General features: G+C 48.6%; 1 protein-coding gene across 3 annotated transcripts in view; it reads left to right on the top strand.

The window, feature by feature from the left end:
• TMCO4 (transmembrane and coiled-coil domains 4) overlaps positions 1–13,836 on the top strand; it is a 112,801-nt gene that overhangs the window by 32,130 nt on the left and 66,835 nt on the right. For all 3 annotated transcript variants that reach the window (XM_032759145.2, XM_032759146.2, XM_032759147.1), the window contains one exon: positions 12,056–12,188. In XM_032759145.2, coding sequence (XP_032615036.1) covers positions 12,056–12,188 — 133 coding nt within the window. The remainder of the gene's footprint in view (positions 1–12,055; positions 12,189–13,836) is intronic.

The raw sequence follows: 13,836 nt of genomic DNA, 5'->3' as shown, positions 1-13,836 counted from the left end.
GCCCACCTCGGCCTCCCAAAGTGTTGAGATTACAGGCATGAGCCACCATGCCCGGCGGTCCTCTCATTTTCACAGGTGGAGAGACTGAGGCCCAGAGAGGGGAAGGGGCTTCCTTGCGGACACACAGCGGCAGAGGTAGACTGGGAGTCAGAAGCAGTTCTCCAGCCTCCCGGGTCAGCCCTTCCTTTCTCTCATTGCCTCTTCATCAAGTAGAAAGAGAAGCAGCCTTGGCCCTGGAATCTAACTTTCCCTCTTTCCTCACCCAGAGAGAGTTATATGCATCCCACCACCTCTTTCTGCACCCCACCCCTGCAAACCCCAAACCATCTTGGGCACTTAAGACATCTCCACTGACTCTTCTCTGCTGTTTGTGACCTTGGAGCTGGCTCTGGCAGAAGAATTGAGTGGGTTTAAAACAGCCTGTCTTAAGTCATTGCCTGGTGCTTCATGCCCACCCAGGCATGTTCTCATTATAGGCAACATCTAAACTAGCATCGCCCTTAAAATTTCCATTGAGAATAACTACCACTTATTCAGCACCCGTTAAATGCTGGTGACCTTACCTGGCTCTTGTCAATCACTGTTTAATTTCATCCTCACAGCCATCCTTTAAATGCAGGCATTCCCACTTTACAGATGAGCAAATTGAAGCCCATAGAAGTGAAGTAATTGCCTAAGCTAGTAAGTGGCAGAGCTGGACACTCTAAAACAACTGCTGTTAGTCAAAACCTTGGCAGATTTTACCCTCAGGAATTAGGGAATTGAGGCATCCCCATGGGAATATAATAATACCTCATATGTAAATAATACCAGGCTTTGATAATGCCTGGGAGGTGCCTTTGGTTTATCTGATAGCCTCACCAGGTGCCAGCAGGTAAGAGGAACAGCTTCAGTGGCACACTGGGACCCAGTGGGAGCAAGTGCCAGGGCTCCAAAGGTCCCCAGAGGTCAGAGGTATGTAGACCCTCAAATCACCTAGACCACCCTCTTATGTAGATGGGGAAACTGAGGCCTAGAGGGGGGAGTGGTTTGTTGACGGTTGTCATGTCTGACCTCTTTATCCGTTCTAACGAATAACCAGGGACCAAGAACGGGGAGTATTTTGGGGGTTGATTGTATTACAGTTCAAGCCCCACCTTGGCAAGTTACTGAATGTCTCTGTGCCTTGGTTTCCCCAGCTGTCCAAGGGAGTGACACTAGTCTCTACCTAATAGGGTGGCGGTGAGGATTACATGAGCGAATCCATGTAGAGTGCCCAGCATGGAGCTGGCAGGCAGGGCATGGGCTGTGAGTGTTGCTGGGGTGATGGTGGCCATGGTGAAATGGGAAAACTCTGGAGTCAGGGAACCTGGATTTTCATCCTGTCTCTTGAAACTCTTGCATGTGACCTTGATCAAGTTGCTTAACCTCTCTGAACTGCAATTTCAAGTACAAATAAGGGGCAGGAGCCAAATGTTCCATAAAAACACGATTTTTTAAAACTGTCTTGGGTTCTAAGAAGATGATCTTGTAAATCATGTCAAGATCCTTACAAGGATCTTGTAAGGAAAAGGTTGGTGTCATAGATGGGCCAGTTGTCCAGGTCCTTCCCCATGAGCTCCATGAGGGCAGTGCCCTTGTTGGGCCTGTTTACCTTTGCATCCCAGCAAGTGCAACACAGATGGACACATGGTGGGCATTAGTATTTGTTGGATGGAGGGAAAAAGGGAGGGTGCAATAGAAGGATGGGTGGGCAACCCTTCTTTGGAGAATGAGCTTAGATGCTGAGCAGTGTGGTTTGCTGAATGTCTTCTGACGGATGCATGGTGGACACTTAGTACTTGTTGGATGGAGAGAAGGAGGGAGGGAGCAATAGAAGGATGGGTGGGCGACCCTTCTTTGGAGAATGAGCTTAGATGCTGAGCAGCATGATTTGCTGAATGTCTTCCTTCTACTGAGATTGATGGGGGCAGAGGAGGAGGCTGTCTGTGCTGCAGGATTTCTCCCTGGGTGTGAGACGGGCTGATTAGTCACGGAGTCAGCCCAGGAAATCAGCATGAAAAGCTGCATTTCTCAGAACTTCCTGGAAGGTTGACCTTTACTGAGAGTTTTGGGATCTTAGTCACCGAACGATGCTATATTGGCAGCTGGGTGGAATTTTTTGTGCGTGCTAATCATTTCCTTCTCCTCATCTAGTAGCAACCCACGAAGTGCTTTGCCCACACAACCGAAAAAATAAGTCTTTTACATGATGAAAGTTAAACTAAATCTGAGCTGATAACTCTCAACCTCCACACGATTGATGTTTGAGGCTGTATCATTTTGTTGTGGGGGGCTATCCTGTGTGCCGTGGGCTGCTTAGCCGCATCCCTGGCCTCTACCCACTAGGTGCCAGTAGACATTCCTGAGCTGCGATAACCAAAAATGTCTCCAGACATTGCCAGTGTCCTCTAGGTTGCAAAACTGAAAATACGGCCATCTCAGGTGGGGCTGGTTTACTTGCATTTGATAATCTTCCTAAGTTCTTCTAGTTGCTCTCCTAGGCCGCTTACATAGATTCTGAGTTATTGCAGAGTAGATGATCGTCAGATCTGCTGCTGAGGCCGGTACTGTTACCTGCTCTTACAGGGGAGAAAATGAAGGTTCCGCAGGTTAAGTGAGTAGCCCAGGATTACATTTCAAAGTAAGTTTCAAAACTCCATTTAAGGCCAAGTGAATCTCACTGTGAATTCTGTATTGGTCCCTGGGAGACTTAAACTGCATCATGATTTTTGCCATCTGATCTCTGAGTCCAAAGGGAGGATCACCTCTAGGCCCTGGAATTGCAGGAGGCACACGCACTTGAGCCACGGCACTCTCTACTGCAGACGTGGCTCTGCTTTCTGGCCTGCGATTTATTACTGGATTGCAAACCCTGCCTCCCTGATGAATCAGAAAAGCTTGAGATGTTAGTCTTGGGTTGTGGTAAAATGGCTGCTGCATTCTCCATCAACATCTTTTTTTTTTTTTTTAAGATGGAGTTTCACTCTTGTTGCCCAGGCTGGAGTGCAATGGCACAATCTTGGCTCATCACAACCTCCGCCTCCCAGGTTCAAGCAATTCTCCTGCCTCAGCCTCCCGAGTAGCCGGGATTACAGGCATGTGCCACCACGCCCAGCTAATTTTTGTGTATTTTTAGTAGAGACAGGGTTTCTCCATGTTGGTCAGGCTGGTCTCGAACTCCTGACTTCAGGTGATCTGCCCGCCTCAGCCTCCCAAAGTACTGGGATTACAGGTGTGAGCCACCGTGCCCAGCCCAACATCCTTGAGATTCATACAGTTTATAATCCACATCCAAACAGCCTGATGCATCTATTCCACAAATAAGAACTGACACCTGCTGTGTATGCCCGGCCCCATGTGAGGCAATGAGAGTAACTCTAATAGCAGATGCTCATTGAGTGCCTACTGTATGCCTGGCTCTGAGCTAAGTGCTTACTTTATAGGAACCAATTCATCGAAACCCCACAATGACCCTTGGAGGTAGATGCTGTTACTGTTCCCATTTTACAGCAGAGGAAACTGCAGCGCAGAGAATGAAATGCCTGCCCAAGCTGGAAAGTGAGGAGTCAGGATCCCAGCCAGGCCTCAGGGCTCCTGAGTCCACCTCTTACCTGCTGTTCCACCTCCCACAGGGAGATAAATGGAGACCTCACCCCTGCAGCTGACTTTAAAGAGGGTTGGATGAGGCCTGAATGAAGGGCGGGTGTCCACGCGGCCGGAACCAGAAGAGCCACTGCTCTTACTGATCCTGCATCCAAGAAGGTGGAGATGGGAGGGTCTCAGAAGCAACCCCTCCTCTCTCCCCTCTGCTCCAAGACCACTGATCTTGAAGTAAGCTTGTCACCACCTTAATGCCCTTAATCATCCTAAGCCGTGAGGACAAAAGGCAGGAGTCATCCCCAAGATGTCCTGAGTTAGGCTGACCTGTGAGGGCTCTGCAGCCAGGCTCAGCCTGTCAAAGTGGGGACCCTGGGCACACAATGGGGCTTAAACACAGTGCTCAGCAATGGACAGGGTGCATGGAACTGGAATACTGTGTAGCTTTTTCTTTATATGGAAAATAATTCATTTAGGGCAAAAATGGGGCTAAGTAATAAATATTCTAGAAAAAGTATGTAATCTAAAAAGTTGGTGAATCAAGGGGTAGTAGTGTGGTGGGTAGGGTAAGCAGTTGTATGAGTGTGACCTGTGAGGTGTGTCCTCGGACCCAGGGAGAAGAGAGACAAAGTGCCCTTGCCCTGGCACAGCAGCAGGCAGCCCACAGCCTCACCCTGGCACCCTGGCTCAGAGAGTGGCTTCTTAACGGGTACAGGAAGGAGGAAACATGACAATTTCCCATGAAGTAATATCAGCCACCCTGTATCGGGCACTTACTGTGTCCCAGGTGCCAGCCAAGCTCACCACATCCATCCTCTTATTGCCCATCAACAAAAGCCAGATCAAAAAGATATTCTTGGCTGGGCATGTTGGCTCACGCCTGTAACAATCCCAGCACTTGGGAGGCCGGGGCAGGCAGATCACTTGAGGTCAGGAGTTCGAGACCAGCCTGGTAGCATGGTGAAACCCCATCACTACTAAAAATACAAAAATTAACCACGCGTGGTGGTGGGTGCCTGTGATCCCAGCTACCCGGGAGGCTGAGGAACAAGAATCGCTTGAACCCTGGAGACAGAGATTACAGTGAGCCAAGATCGTGCCACTGCACTCCAGCCTGGGTGACAGAGTGAAACTCCATCTCAAAAAAAAAAAGAAAAAAAGAAAATGATATTCTTATTCCCCTTTTGCAGATGAAGAAACTGAGGCTCAGAGAGGTTAAGAGACTTACTGAAGCCATTCAGCTAGTAGGAACTCAGATCAAGATTTAAACCCAGGTCTGTTTGACAAAGGCTGAAGTTTCTGCCTCTGGGTTCCTTCGCTTTGGTCTGGAGGGCAGCCCTCAAAGGGCGGGGATTGACCATGATCTCTTCCCAAAGGTGTGGGCTCTCCCAGCAGGTACAAGGTCAGCCCCAACCCACCATCCCTGCCTCCATGCTCAGAGATGGAGCCATTACTGGGAACAGGCTGGTTCAATGCCTTACAACAGGAGGCTGTCCTGCCCCCCGCTTCTGATTTGGGGGATTTGGCAATGTGGGGAGGGTCAGGATTGTTATCACAACTTGTGGGTGCAACTGGCATTTAGGGCCAAGTTCCTGGGGTGCTGCTATTCTTTGATGCATGAGAGTGTTAGATAATGAAGTACGAAACGCAGCTGCTTCTGTATTGAGAAATGCTGGTGGGTGAAGGAGTCCCGTCATGAACACACAGCCTGGCTCTGGACATGCCCCTTGCTCTTGCTGAAGCAGGGGGACCAGTTGGCTCCAGGGGCTCCCACAGTATGTGGTTGTGTGTCTGGGGTGGGCACCAGGGCTAATCCCGCAGTTCCGGGTGTCTGGCACACTTCTACCCTCTGGTGGCAGAGCCAAGATCCCTTGGTCACCCTCCCCAATCCCCCATCTTTCCAAAGAACTGTTATCCCGTGATATGTAACTTTTAGGTGTGCCTGTGGCCCATGACCTAAGGCTGCCCCTGAGATTGTATGTATACCCCATGTGCATAGAATATAGGATTCACAGCTGGCCAAACGAGATTGTCCTAGGACACCAAACTCACTCAAGTGTAAGGGATTTGCCTTTAAGAGGCAGTCATAGTGGAATGAGCAGAAATGTTGGCATCATATAATTTGGATTATAATCCAAGCTCCAGCACTCCCTAAACTGTGTGGCTTTGAGAAAGTTTCTTATCCACTCTGCACCTGTTCTTTCCTCATTTGCAAAATGCAGCATCATAGTGACAACCTCCTAGGACCATTGGGAGGATCAGCAATCACAAATGCAAGCTCCTGCCATGATGTCTGCTGCTTAGGAGCAGGCCAGGGATGCTGGGTTCCCTTCCCTGCAGATGTGGCAGGAGGAGCATCATGCTCTGCCTCCAGGCGTGAGCACAGCCAGACCATCTCAGACTGGGAGGAGCTCATTGGCAAGAGGGGAGCCCACTGCTCTGTTTCCTGGGATAGGAATCATCTGTTTCAGAATCACTGGGAGTGGAGAGTGTTGTTAAAAGTACAGATCCCTAAGCCCTACCCCAGATCTCCTGCATGTGGGACTGAGGAAGCTGAAATTCCACAAGCTCTCTGGGACCTTGATGTTCCCTAAACTCTAAGAACCACTGTCCCGCTGTGACTCTCAAGTCTCCACATGGCCCTGTTGCTGTTGGGCTGTTTCAAGTCCATTTGACCTTGGGCTTTAAAGGTCTCTCCTTGTGAGGAGGAACAGGTACCCTGAGGCTGACCCTCAGATCTCTGAGCTGGAAAGGACCTCTGGATACCAGCTCCTTTGGTCCTTCTGGGAGGATCCAAAAGCCTGGGCCTGGGCACTGGACTGGAATCGGCACATCTATCAGGAGCAATAGGGGGGATGTTGCAGCACCCATTGATCATGGGCTGATTTAGAAGGAGGCCGTGAGGAAGGAGTGCAGACTGGAAGCATGGGCGGGCTTGGGAGAGAGATGTGTGGCTGGAAGACAGTGTTCTGCTAGCTCGTGGCCCTCCTTCCCACTTCATGGTGCAGGGAATGCGTGGCGGTCAGGTGCACAGCCTCTGCAGCCAGGCTGCCACTTTACTACTCACTGGCTGGGTGAACCTGGGCCACTGGCCTAAGCTCTCTGCACCTCACTTTCCTCTTTGAGAAGATGGAGTTTCTATAGTACCCACCACTTCAGAGGGTCATAAGGATTCAATAAGCCAATACATGCAGAGAGTGTAGTGCAGAATCTGATCTAGATGAGTAGGTGATAAATGAAGCTTCCACATTAACAGGATTATTGGTCATAGGATGTTTCTGCCGAAAGGGGATATACATCTCATCCAACAGAACTGTCCCCCGCATTTGGATCTCTTCCAACAGAGTTCCACCCACTCAGTCATTCATTCATTTCTACAAATATTCCATTCCTCTTACGTACAAAGATTATAAAACCTCTGCTTTGTATTTGGCATGGGCCGAGGTACTAGGGATGCACAGTGGATTTGGAGCTTATATTTTGTATTCTAGAAGAAGAGGAGACCAAATAAACAAGTAGGCAAATAAAATATATATATAGTTGTTTTAAATGGTGATGAGAAGAAATGGCTGGTCACAGTGGCTTATGCCTTTAATCCCACCACGCACTTTGGGAGGCAAAGGTGGGTGGATTGCTGGAGATATATATATATATTATCAGAGCATGGAAGCACATGCCTGTAGACCCAACTACTCAGGAGACTGAGGTAGGGGCTCACTTGAGCCCAGGAGGTTGAGGCTGCAGTGAGCCAAGATCATACCACTGCACTCCAGCCTGGGTGGCAGTGAGACCCTGTCTCAAAAAAAGAAAGAAAGAAAGAAAAAGATACGAAGAAATAACTCATGGTAAGAGACTAGGAAGCAGTGGACTGGGTCAGGGAGGGCTTCTCCAAGAAGGTGACATTTGAGGAAGGAACTGAGTGTTCCAGGCATGGTCAAGCCTCTGACGTTTGTGGCATGTGCCTGTAGTCCCAGCTACTTGGGAGGCCAAGGTGGGAGGATTGCTTGAGGCTGGGAGTTTGAGACCAGCCTGGGCAACATAGCAAGATCCCCATCTCTTAAAAAAGAAAAAAAAAGACTATGACATTTAAGAATAATTCACCCCTGTAAGAGAAGACCCCACTGAGAGGAGGAGAGAGGACTTAACCCATTAATCCACTCTCCCCTAGTCCCCTGGGGGAGCAGGACTCGGAGGGTACTAGAGAGGGAGAGGGAGTCTCAGTGGAGGTGGGAGGCAGAGAAAGGTCTTTTGTGCTGCGTGGGGCAGGTGGCCACAGCACAGAACCCTGGCAGGCCAGAGAGAACTTTGGTCAGCTAATGACTCAACACATCTTAACTATGCATCTACTAACTGCCAGGCATTGTCCAAGCACTGGGAGAACAGCAAGGAACAAAGTAAAGGTCGCTGTCCTTGTGGGACAGACATTCCGATGGGGAAAGCCAGACAATAAACCTATACAGGGAAATGGGGTGATGGAGATGGGATGACTGGGGGCTGAGCTGTTCTGATTCAGGAGCTGCTGGCTTCTCTAAGGAAGTGATATTTAAGTGGAGACCTGACTGATGGGAAAGGGCAGCCGAGCAGAGATCTGGGGCAGGAACTTCCCAGATACCAAGAATAGCAAGTGCAAAGGCCCCGAGGCAGCCGTGAGCTTGGCTTCTTGAGCTGCTGGTGCCTGAAGCAGGGCCAGGTAGAAGATGAGGTGGGAGAGGATGGCAGGAAGGGGCTGGATAATGTGCAGTCTTGCAGACCATGGAAAGAAATGTGGACTTTATTGTAAGTGCACTGGGGAGCTGTCAGAGAGAGCTCTAAGCCAGGGAGAGAACACGACCGGATTGATGATTTTAAAGAAGCTCAGTGGCTGCTGTTTGGCAAATGGAGTGCAGAGGCAAGAGTGAAAGATGAGAGCAGTGAGGCGGCTGGTGGTTGGAGAGTGATGGCTGTGGCGGTGGCAGTGGAGATGGAGTGAAGTGGTCAGACCCAGGATATGTTTTGCAGGTGCAGCTCTCAGCATCAGCTGGTGGGCTGGATGTCAGGACAGGGAAACAAGAACTAAGAACAATGCCCAGGCTTGTGGTCTGAGCCCCAGGGTGGATGGGGCACTTTTTTCTTTTTTTGAGACCGAGTCTCCCTCTGTTGCCCAGGCTGGAGTGCAGTGGCATGATCTTGGCTCACTACAACCTCTGCCTCCCGAGTTCAAGCAATTCTCCTGCCTCAGCCTCCCGAGTAGCTGGGATTACAAACATGTGCCACCATACCCGGCTAATTTTTGTATTTTTTAGTAGAGAAGGGGTTTCACCATGTTGGCCATGCTAGTCTTGAACTCCTGACCTCAAGTGATTGGCCTGCCTTGGCCTCCAAAAGTGCTGGAATTACAGGCACAGGCATGAGCCACCGTGCCTGGCCTGTGGGGCATCTTTTATTGGGACAGGCTATCAAGGAGCAAGTTGGCCCCCTGGCAAGTTGACAGTAGAGCCTGGGCCAGAGAATGCCAATTTCCTGGATAGCCCAGGACTCTGCCCCTCCCTACTGCCTTCTAGACGAGATTTGCTCTTAGAGCTTCCAGAAGGAACATGCCTTAAACTACGAACCCTGGCTCCAAGACCAGCATCCCTGCCACCAAGTCCTTGAAATGACCTATACACAAGGCTAAGATACAAAGCCCCATGCCTGAGATTACCATAGGAATGTTAATCACACATGCACCCAGCAGCCTGCATGCTAGAAGGTGAATCACTGCAGCCTTGACCAGTGGAGTATGTATTAGCAACTAATTATCATTGCCACCAATTAATCATCACGGCCAAAGCTTGGTTTCTACAACCCGATTATCATGTGGGCACAGTAGTCTTTGCTCCTATGGGGGAAGGAAGGGGCTCCTTTTTTCCATGGAAGTTTACTGAATCTAATAACCCCAAGCCACAGCATGTGGTGTCTGTCCCCAGCACGTACACAGCTCCTCATTCCGGGAGACAGCAGGGCAGCCCCGAGAGACCCTGTTTCACTCTGGGGTCAAGGAAGGAACTGATTTCTTTTGCAGAAGCCGAAACCTCAAACTTCAAGACTTCAGGGACTGCGTCATGGTAAACGGTCCCTCACGTGGAAACATGAGGCCAGGGAAAGGAGGGTCCCCTATACCAGAACTCAGGAAACCTTATTTTTGGCAAGCTTCTCAGGTCATGCTGATAGGCAGTTGGACTGGGGAATTAGCGTTTTAGACAACTCGTGTCTTCACAGGGCCAGGGCACACAGGGAAGGTGAGTGCGGAGTAGCTGAATGCCAGGTCCTTGTGACTTTCTCTGTCAAAAACATTCAATTTGGAAGCATGTCATAGTACTTGAGTCACAAAGAATTTGACCTAAAATTCGGAAGAGTTTATTCATTGGTTCATTCACTGCATAAACATTTTTTGAGTTCTTATTAAGTGTCACACCCCAGGTAGGTACAGGGGTTGGAAAAACAGATGACTAAGCTTACAGTCTAGTAAGATACGATGAGTACAATCAAATGGGTAAGATACAGAGAGAGAGGTCTGTGTAAGCGATCACAGACCCCCAAAGGAAGGAGTGATGCAGAGAGGGTTCAGAGAGGAGGTGATGGTTGAGCCAGGTCAAGGGTTAAGTGATAGAATAATGGCCCCCAAAGATGTTCACATCCTAATCCCTGGCAACTGTGAATATGTTACCCTACATGGCAAAAGGGACTTTGCAGGTATGATTACATTAAGAATCTTGGGATGGGGAGACTATCCTGGGCTTTCCAGATAGGCCTAATGCAATCACAAGGTCTTTATAAAAGGGAGACAGGAGGATCTAAGTCAGAGCAGGAGATGTGACCATGGGAGCAGAGGCTGGAGTGACTGGAGGGAGGGGCCACAAGCCAAGGAAAGCAGGCTGGGAAAAGCAAGAAAACAGATCCTCTCCTTGCTAACACTGTGATTTTAGAATATCCGGCCTTCAGAACTGTAAGATGCTAAATTTGAATTGTCAGCCAGGCGTGGTGGCTCACGCCTCAGCCTCCCAAGTTGCTGGAAATTACAGGCGCCCCCCCACCACGCCTGGCTAATTTTTGTACTTTTAGAGGAGATGGGGTTTCACCATGTTGGCCAGGCTGGTCTCAAACTCCTGGCTTCAAGTGATCTGCCCACCTCAGCGTCCCAAAGTGCTGGGATTACAGGCGCCCGACCTCCTTCACTTTTTTTTCCTGTGCGGTATTTGTTTTTTGTTTTGTTTCTTAGTTGGGACCCCATGACATATTATCAAGTCACTCTTCTATGCATTAAAAATTTTGTTTCATTATATAAGCATTTATTTTCCCTTTTTTCTTTATTTATAATATCCACACAGAACTGTCTCTTTTTTATTCCCTTTTTTTCAGTTATTGAGATGGGATCTTGCTATGTTGCCCAGGCTGATCTCGAGCTCCTAGGCTCAAGTGATCCTCCCACATCAGCTTCCAAAGTAGCTGGGATTATAGGCACATACCACCACTTAGCCATAAATTCTCTTAGCCGTAAATTCTTCTGGGTAAGAACTTATTTTTGAAATTCATTACATACTTTTCTTGGGCATCATTTTTTATGGCCCCATGGTGTTTGGCTGGATGGGTGTGGGTTATTTAACTGATTTCCTGATGTTAGAAATCCAGGTTGTTTCCAATTTCATATTATAAATACAGCATAGTGCCTTTATTTACTAAATATCATCTGCATTTATGGTTGTTTTCTTAAGATTACAATTCCAGAAATGGAATTCCTGGGGCAAAGGGGATGTATTTTTTTTTTAAGTTTTTGATACGTATTGTCCAGTGGCCCTCCAGAAAGTTTATACCAGTGCATACTTCCACCAGCAATGTCTCTGGGCATCCATTTTTATCATCTCCTTCACAGCTACAAAATTTTAAAAACTGATCTTTGCTCATTTGACTGGTGTGAAATACCACCTTCCTTTTTTCTTTTTTGAGACAGGGTCTCACTCTGTCGCCCAGGCTGGAGTGCAGTGACACGATCACAGCTCACTGCAGCCTCAACCTCCTAGGCTCATGATCCTCCTGCGTCAGCCCCCTGAGTAGCTAGGACCACAGGCACACACCACAATGCCTGGCTAATTTTTGTATTTTTTTGTAGAGGTGAGGGGATCTCACTATGTTGCCCAGGCTGGTCTTGAACTCCGGGACTCAAGCGATCTGCCTGCCTCAGCCCCCCGAAGTGCTGGGATTACAGGAGTGAGCCACCGCACCCAGCCCCACCTTGCTTTTGCTGAATATTTCAATGGTTGTGTAGTATTCTGTCCAGGCAACTGCGTCATTTTGTTCATTGGCTCCCATGGGGTTGTACATTTAGGCTGTTGCCAGTGTGGGTTTCATCAGTTACACTACTAATATCACTGTTCTTCAAACCTAAACTGATTCTTTTCCGGTGTTGTTTCTGTCTTTCGAGGGCACTATGATGCCCGGGCCAGAGTCCTCGTTTGCCACATGACCTCCCTGCTCCAAGTGCCCTTGGAGGAGCTGGATGTCCTTGAAGAGACGTTCCTGGAGAGCCTGAAGGAAATCAAAGAGGAGGAATCTGAGTAAGAGAGCCCCACGACCCCCATCAGGATCCAAGGATTTCTGCTTCAGTGCACTTTGCAGATAACAGAGTCCCCTTCTCCCTTTAAGAGATGGTGTAGTGAGGTGGAAGGAGCCCTGGACAGAGTCCCAGCTGCGGTCCTGACTCGCTGTGTGGCCTTAGCAAGCTACTTGCCCTCTCTGGGCCTCTGACTTTATTTGCAAGAAGAAAAGATGAAATGGGCCAGGCACAGTGGCTTACGCCTGTAATCCCAGCACTCTGCAGGCGGATCACTTGAGGTCAGGAGTTCGAGACCAGCCTGGCCAACATGATAAAACCCCATCTCTACTAAAAATACAAAAATTAGCCAGGCATGATGGCATGCACCTGTAATCCCAGCTACTCGGGAGGCTAAGCCAGGAGAATCACTTGAACCAGGGAGGTGGAGGTTGCAGTGAGCCAAGATTGTGCCACTGCACTCCAGTGTGGGTGACAGAGTAAGACTCTTGTCTCAAAAAAAAAAAAAAAAAAGAAAAGAAAAGAAAAGATGGAATGAATGATTGCTAAGGGACTTGAATCTGTGACTTTAACATCCTGGGGCCCTGACACCCTGTTCCACCTCAGGCTCTTGTGACACCTGGTTCACAGGCACAATTGACCTGGATTCAATTCCTGTTTCTGATACCTGTCCACTGCTTGGCATTGGGTGGGTGGCCTTGCTTTTCTAAGCTGCAGTGTTCTTATCTGTGAAACAGGAATAAGGATAGTGCCCTCCCAGGATCATTAGGAAGAATGAATGTCTGCACATTATAAAATGCCTGGCCCAGGGCTGGCACACAGCAAGTGCTTGGTAGATGTGAGTCCTCCCCTTCCCCGACATGTCCTGGACCCATCAATTGTAGAGTTGCTTTGCTGTCTATATATGGTCAAGAGTGTGTAGAAGGAAATAATCCTGGTAACTTGGCGGGTGCTCAGCTCTTTGTAGAACACTTTACACAGGATCTAATCCCAGAGCAATAAATCAATTTCAGTCACAGCCTAATCCCAGGCTCCTGGCACAGGCACGTCTCCCAGGTCTGGGTTTTTTTTAGCTGCCGTGGTGTTCTTTGACCAGCCAGGTTACACTAGGTCAGCCCACCTGGGAATTTAATCCTAAAGCCAAATTGAGACCCAGAGCCACCCTCATGCCACAGTTAGTGGAGCAAAGAAAAGGAGTATTTCCATGAGAAAGGGGGAAACTTGGTTTGTTGAAGTAACCTGTAGACATACTAGCTTTGACGTCCAGAGTTGTGTCAGTATAGAAATACCTGGATCCATGTCAATTACCATAATCACGAGGGCATCCTAGGTTCTTTGGATATGTCGGGAATTTATAGGATCTTATATGCCTTGAAATTAAGGAACCTCTCAGTTATTATTTGGAAATCTTATTATCGGAGAGAAACATATTACCCGGAGCAATTTGTTCTGATAATACCAGTAATGCCAGGTTAGGGAAGATATAAACCAGAAGGTCTAATACAGGCCAGTTCTGCCACTTACCAGCCACGTGAGTTTGGGCATTATTTAACTTCTCTGAGCTTCAACTTCCTCACCTGTAAAATGGGGATAATAGTAGCGCCCTCCTTATGGGGCCCAAATAAGTTCATATATACGTGAAGTGTTTCAAG

The sequence above is a fragment of the Hylobates moloch genome, unplaced genomic scaffold, assembly GCF_009828535.3.
Source record: "Hylobates moloch isolate HMO894 unplaced genomic scaffold, HMol_V3 SCAFFOLD_9, whole genome shotgun sequence".
NCBI classification, from domain to species: domain Eukaryota; kingdom Metazoa; phylum Chordata; class Mammalia; order Primates; family Hylobatidae; genus Hylobates; species Hylobates moloch.
The sequence above is the reverse complement of the archived record's forward strand: the minus strand, read 5'-3'. Positions and strand labels throughout refer to the sequence as shown.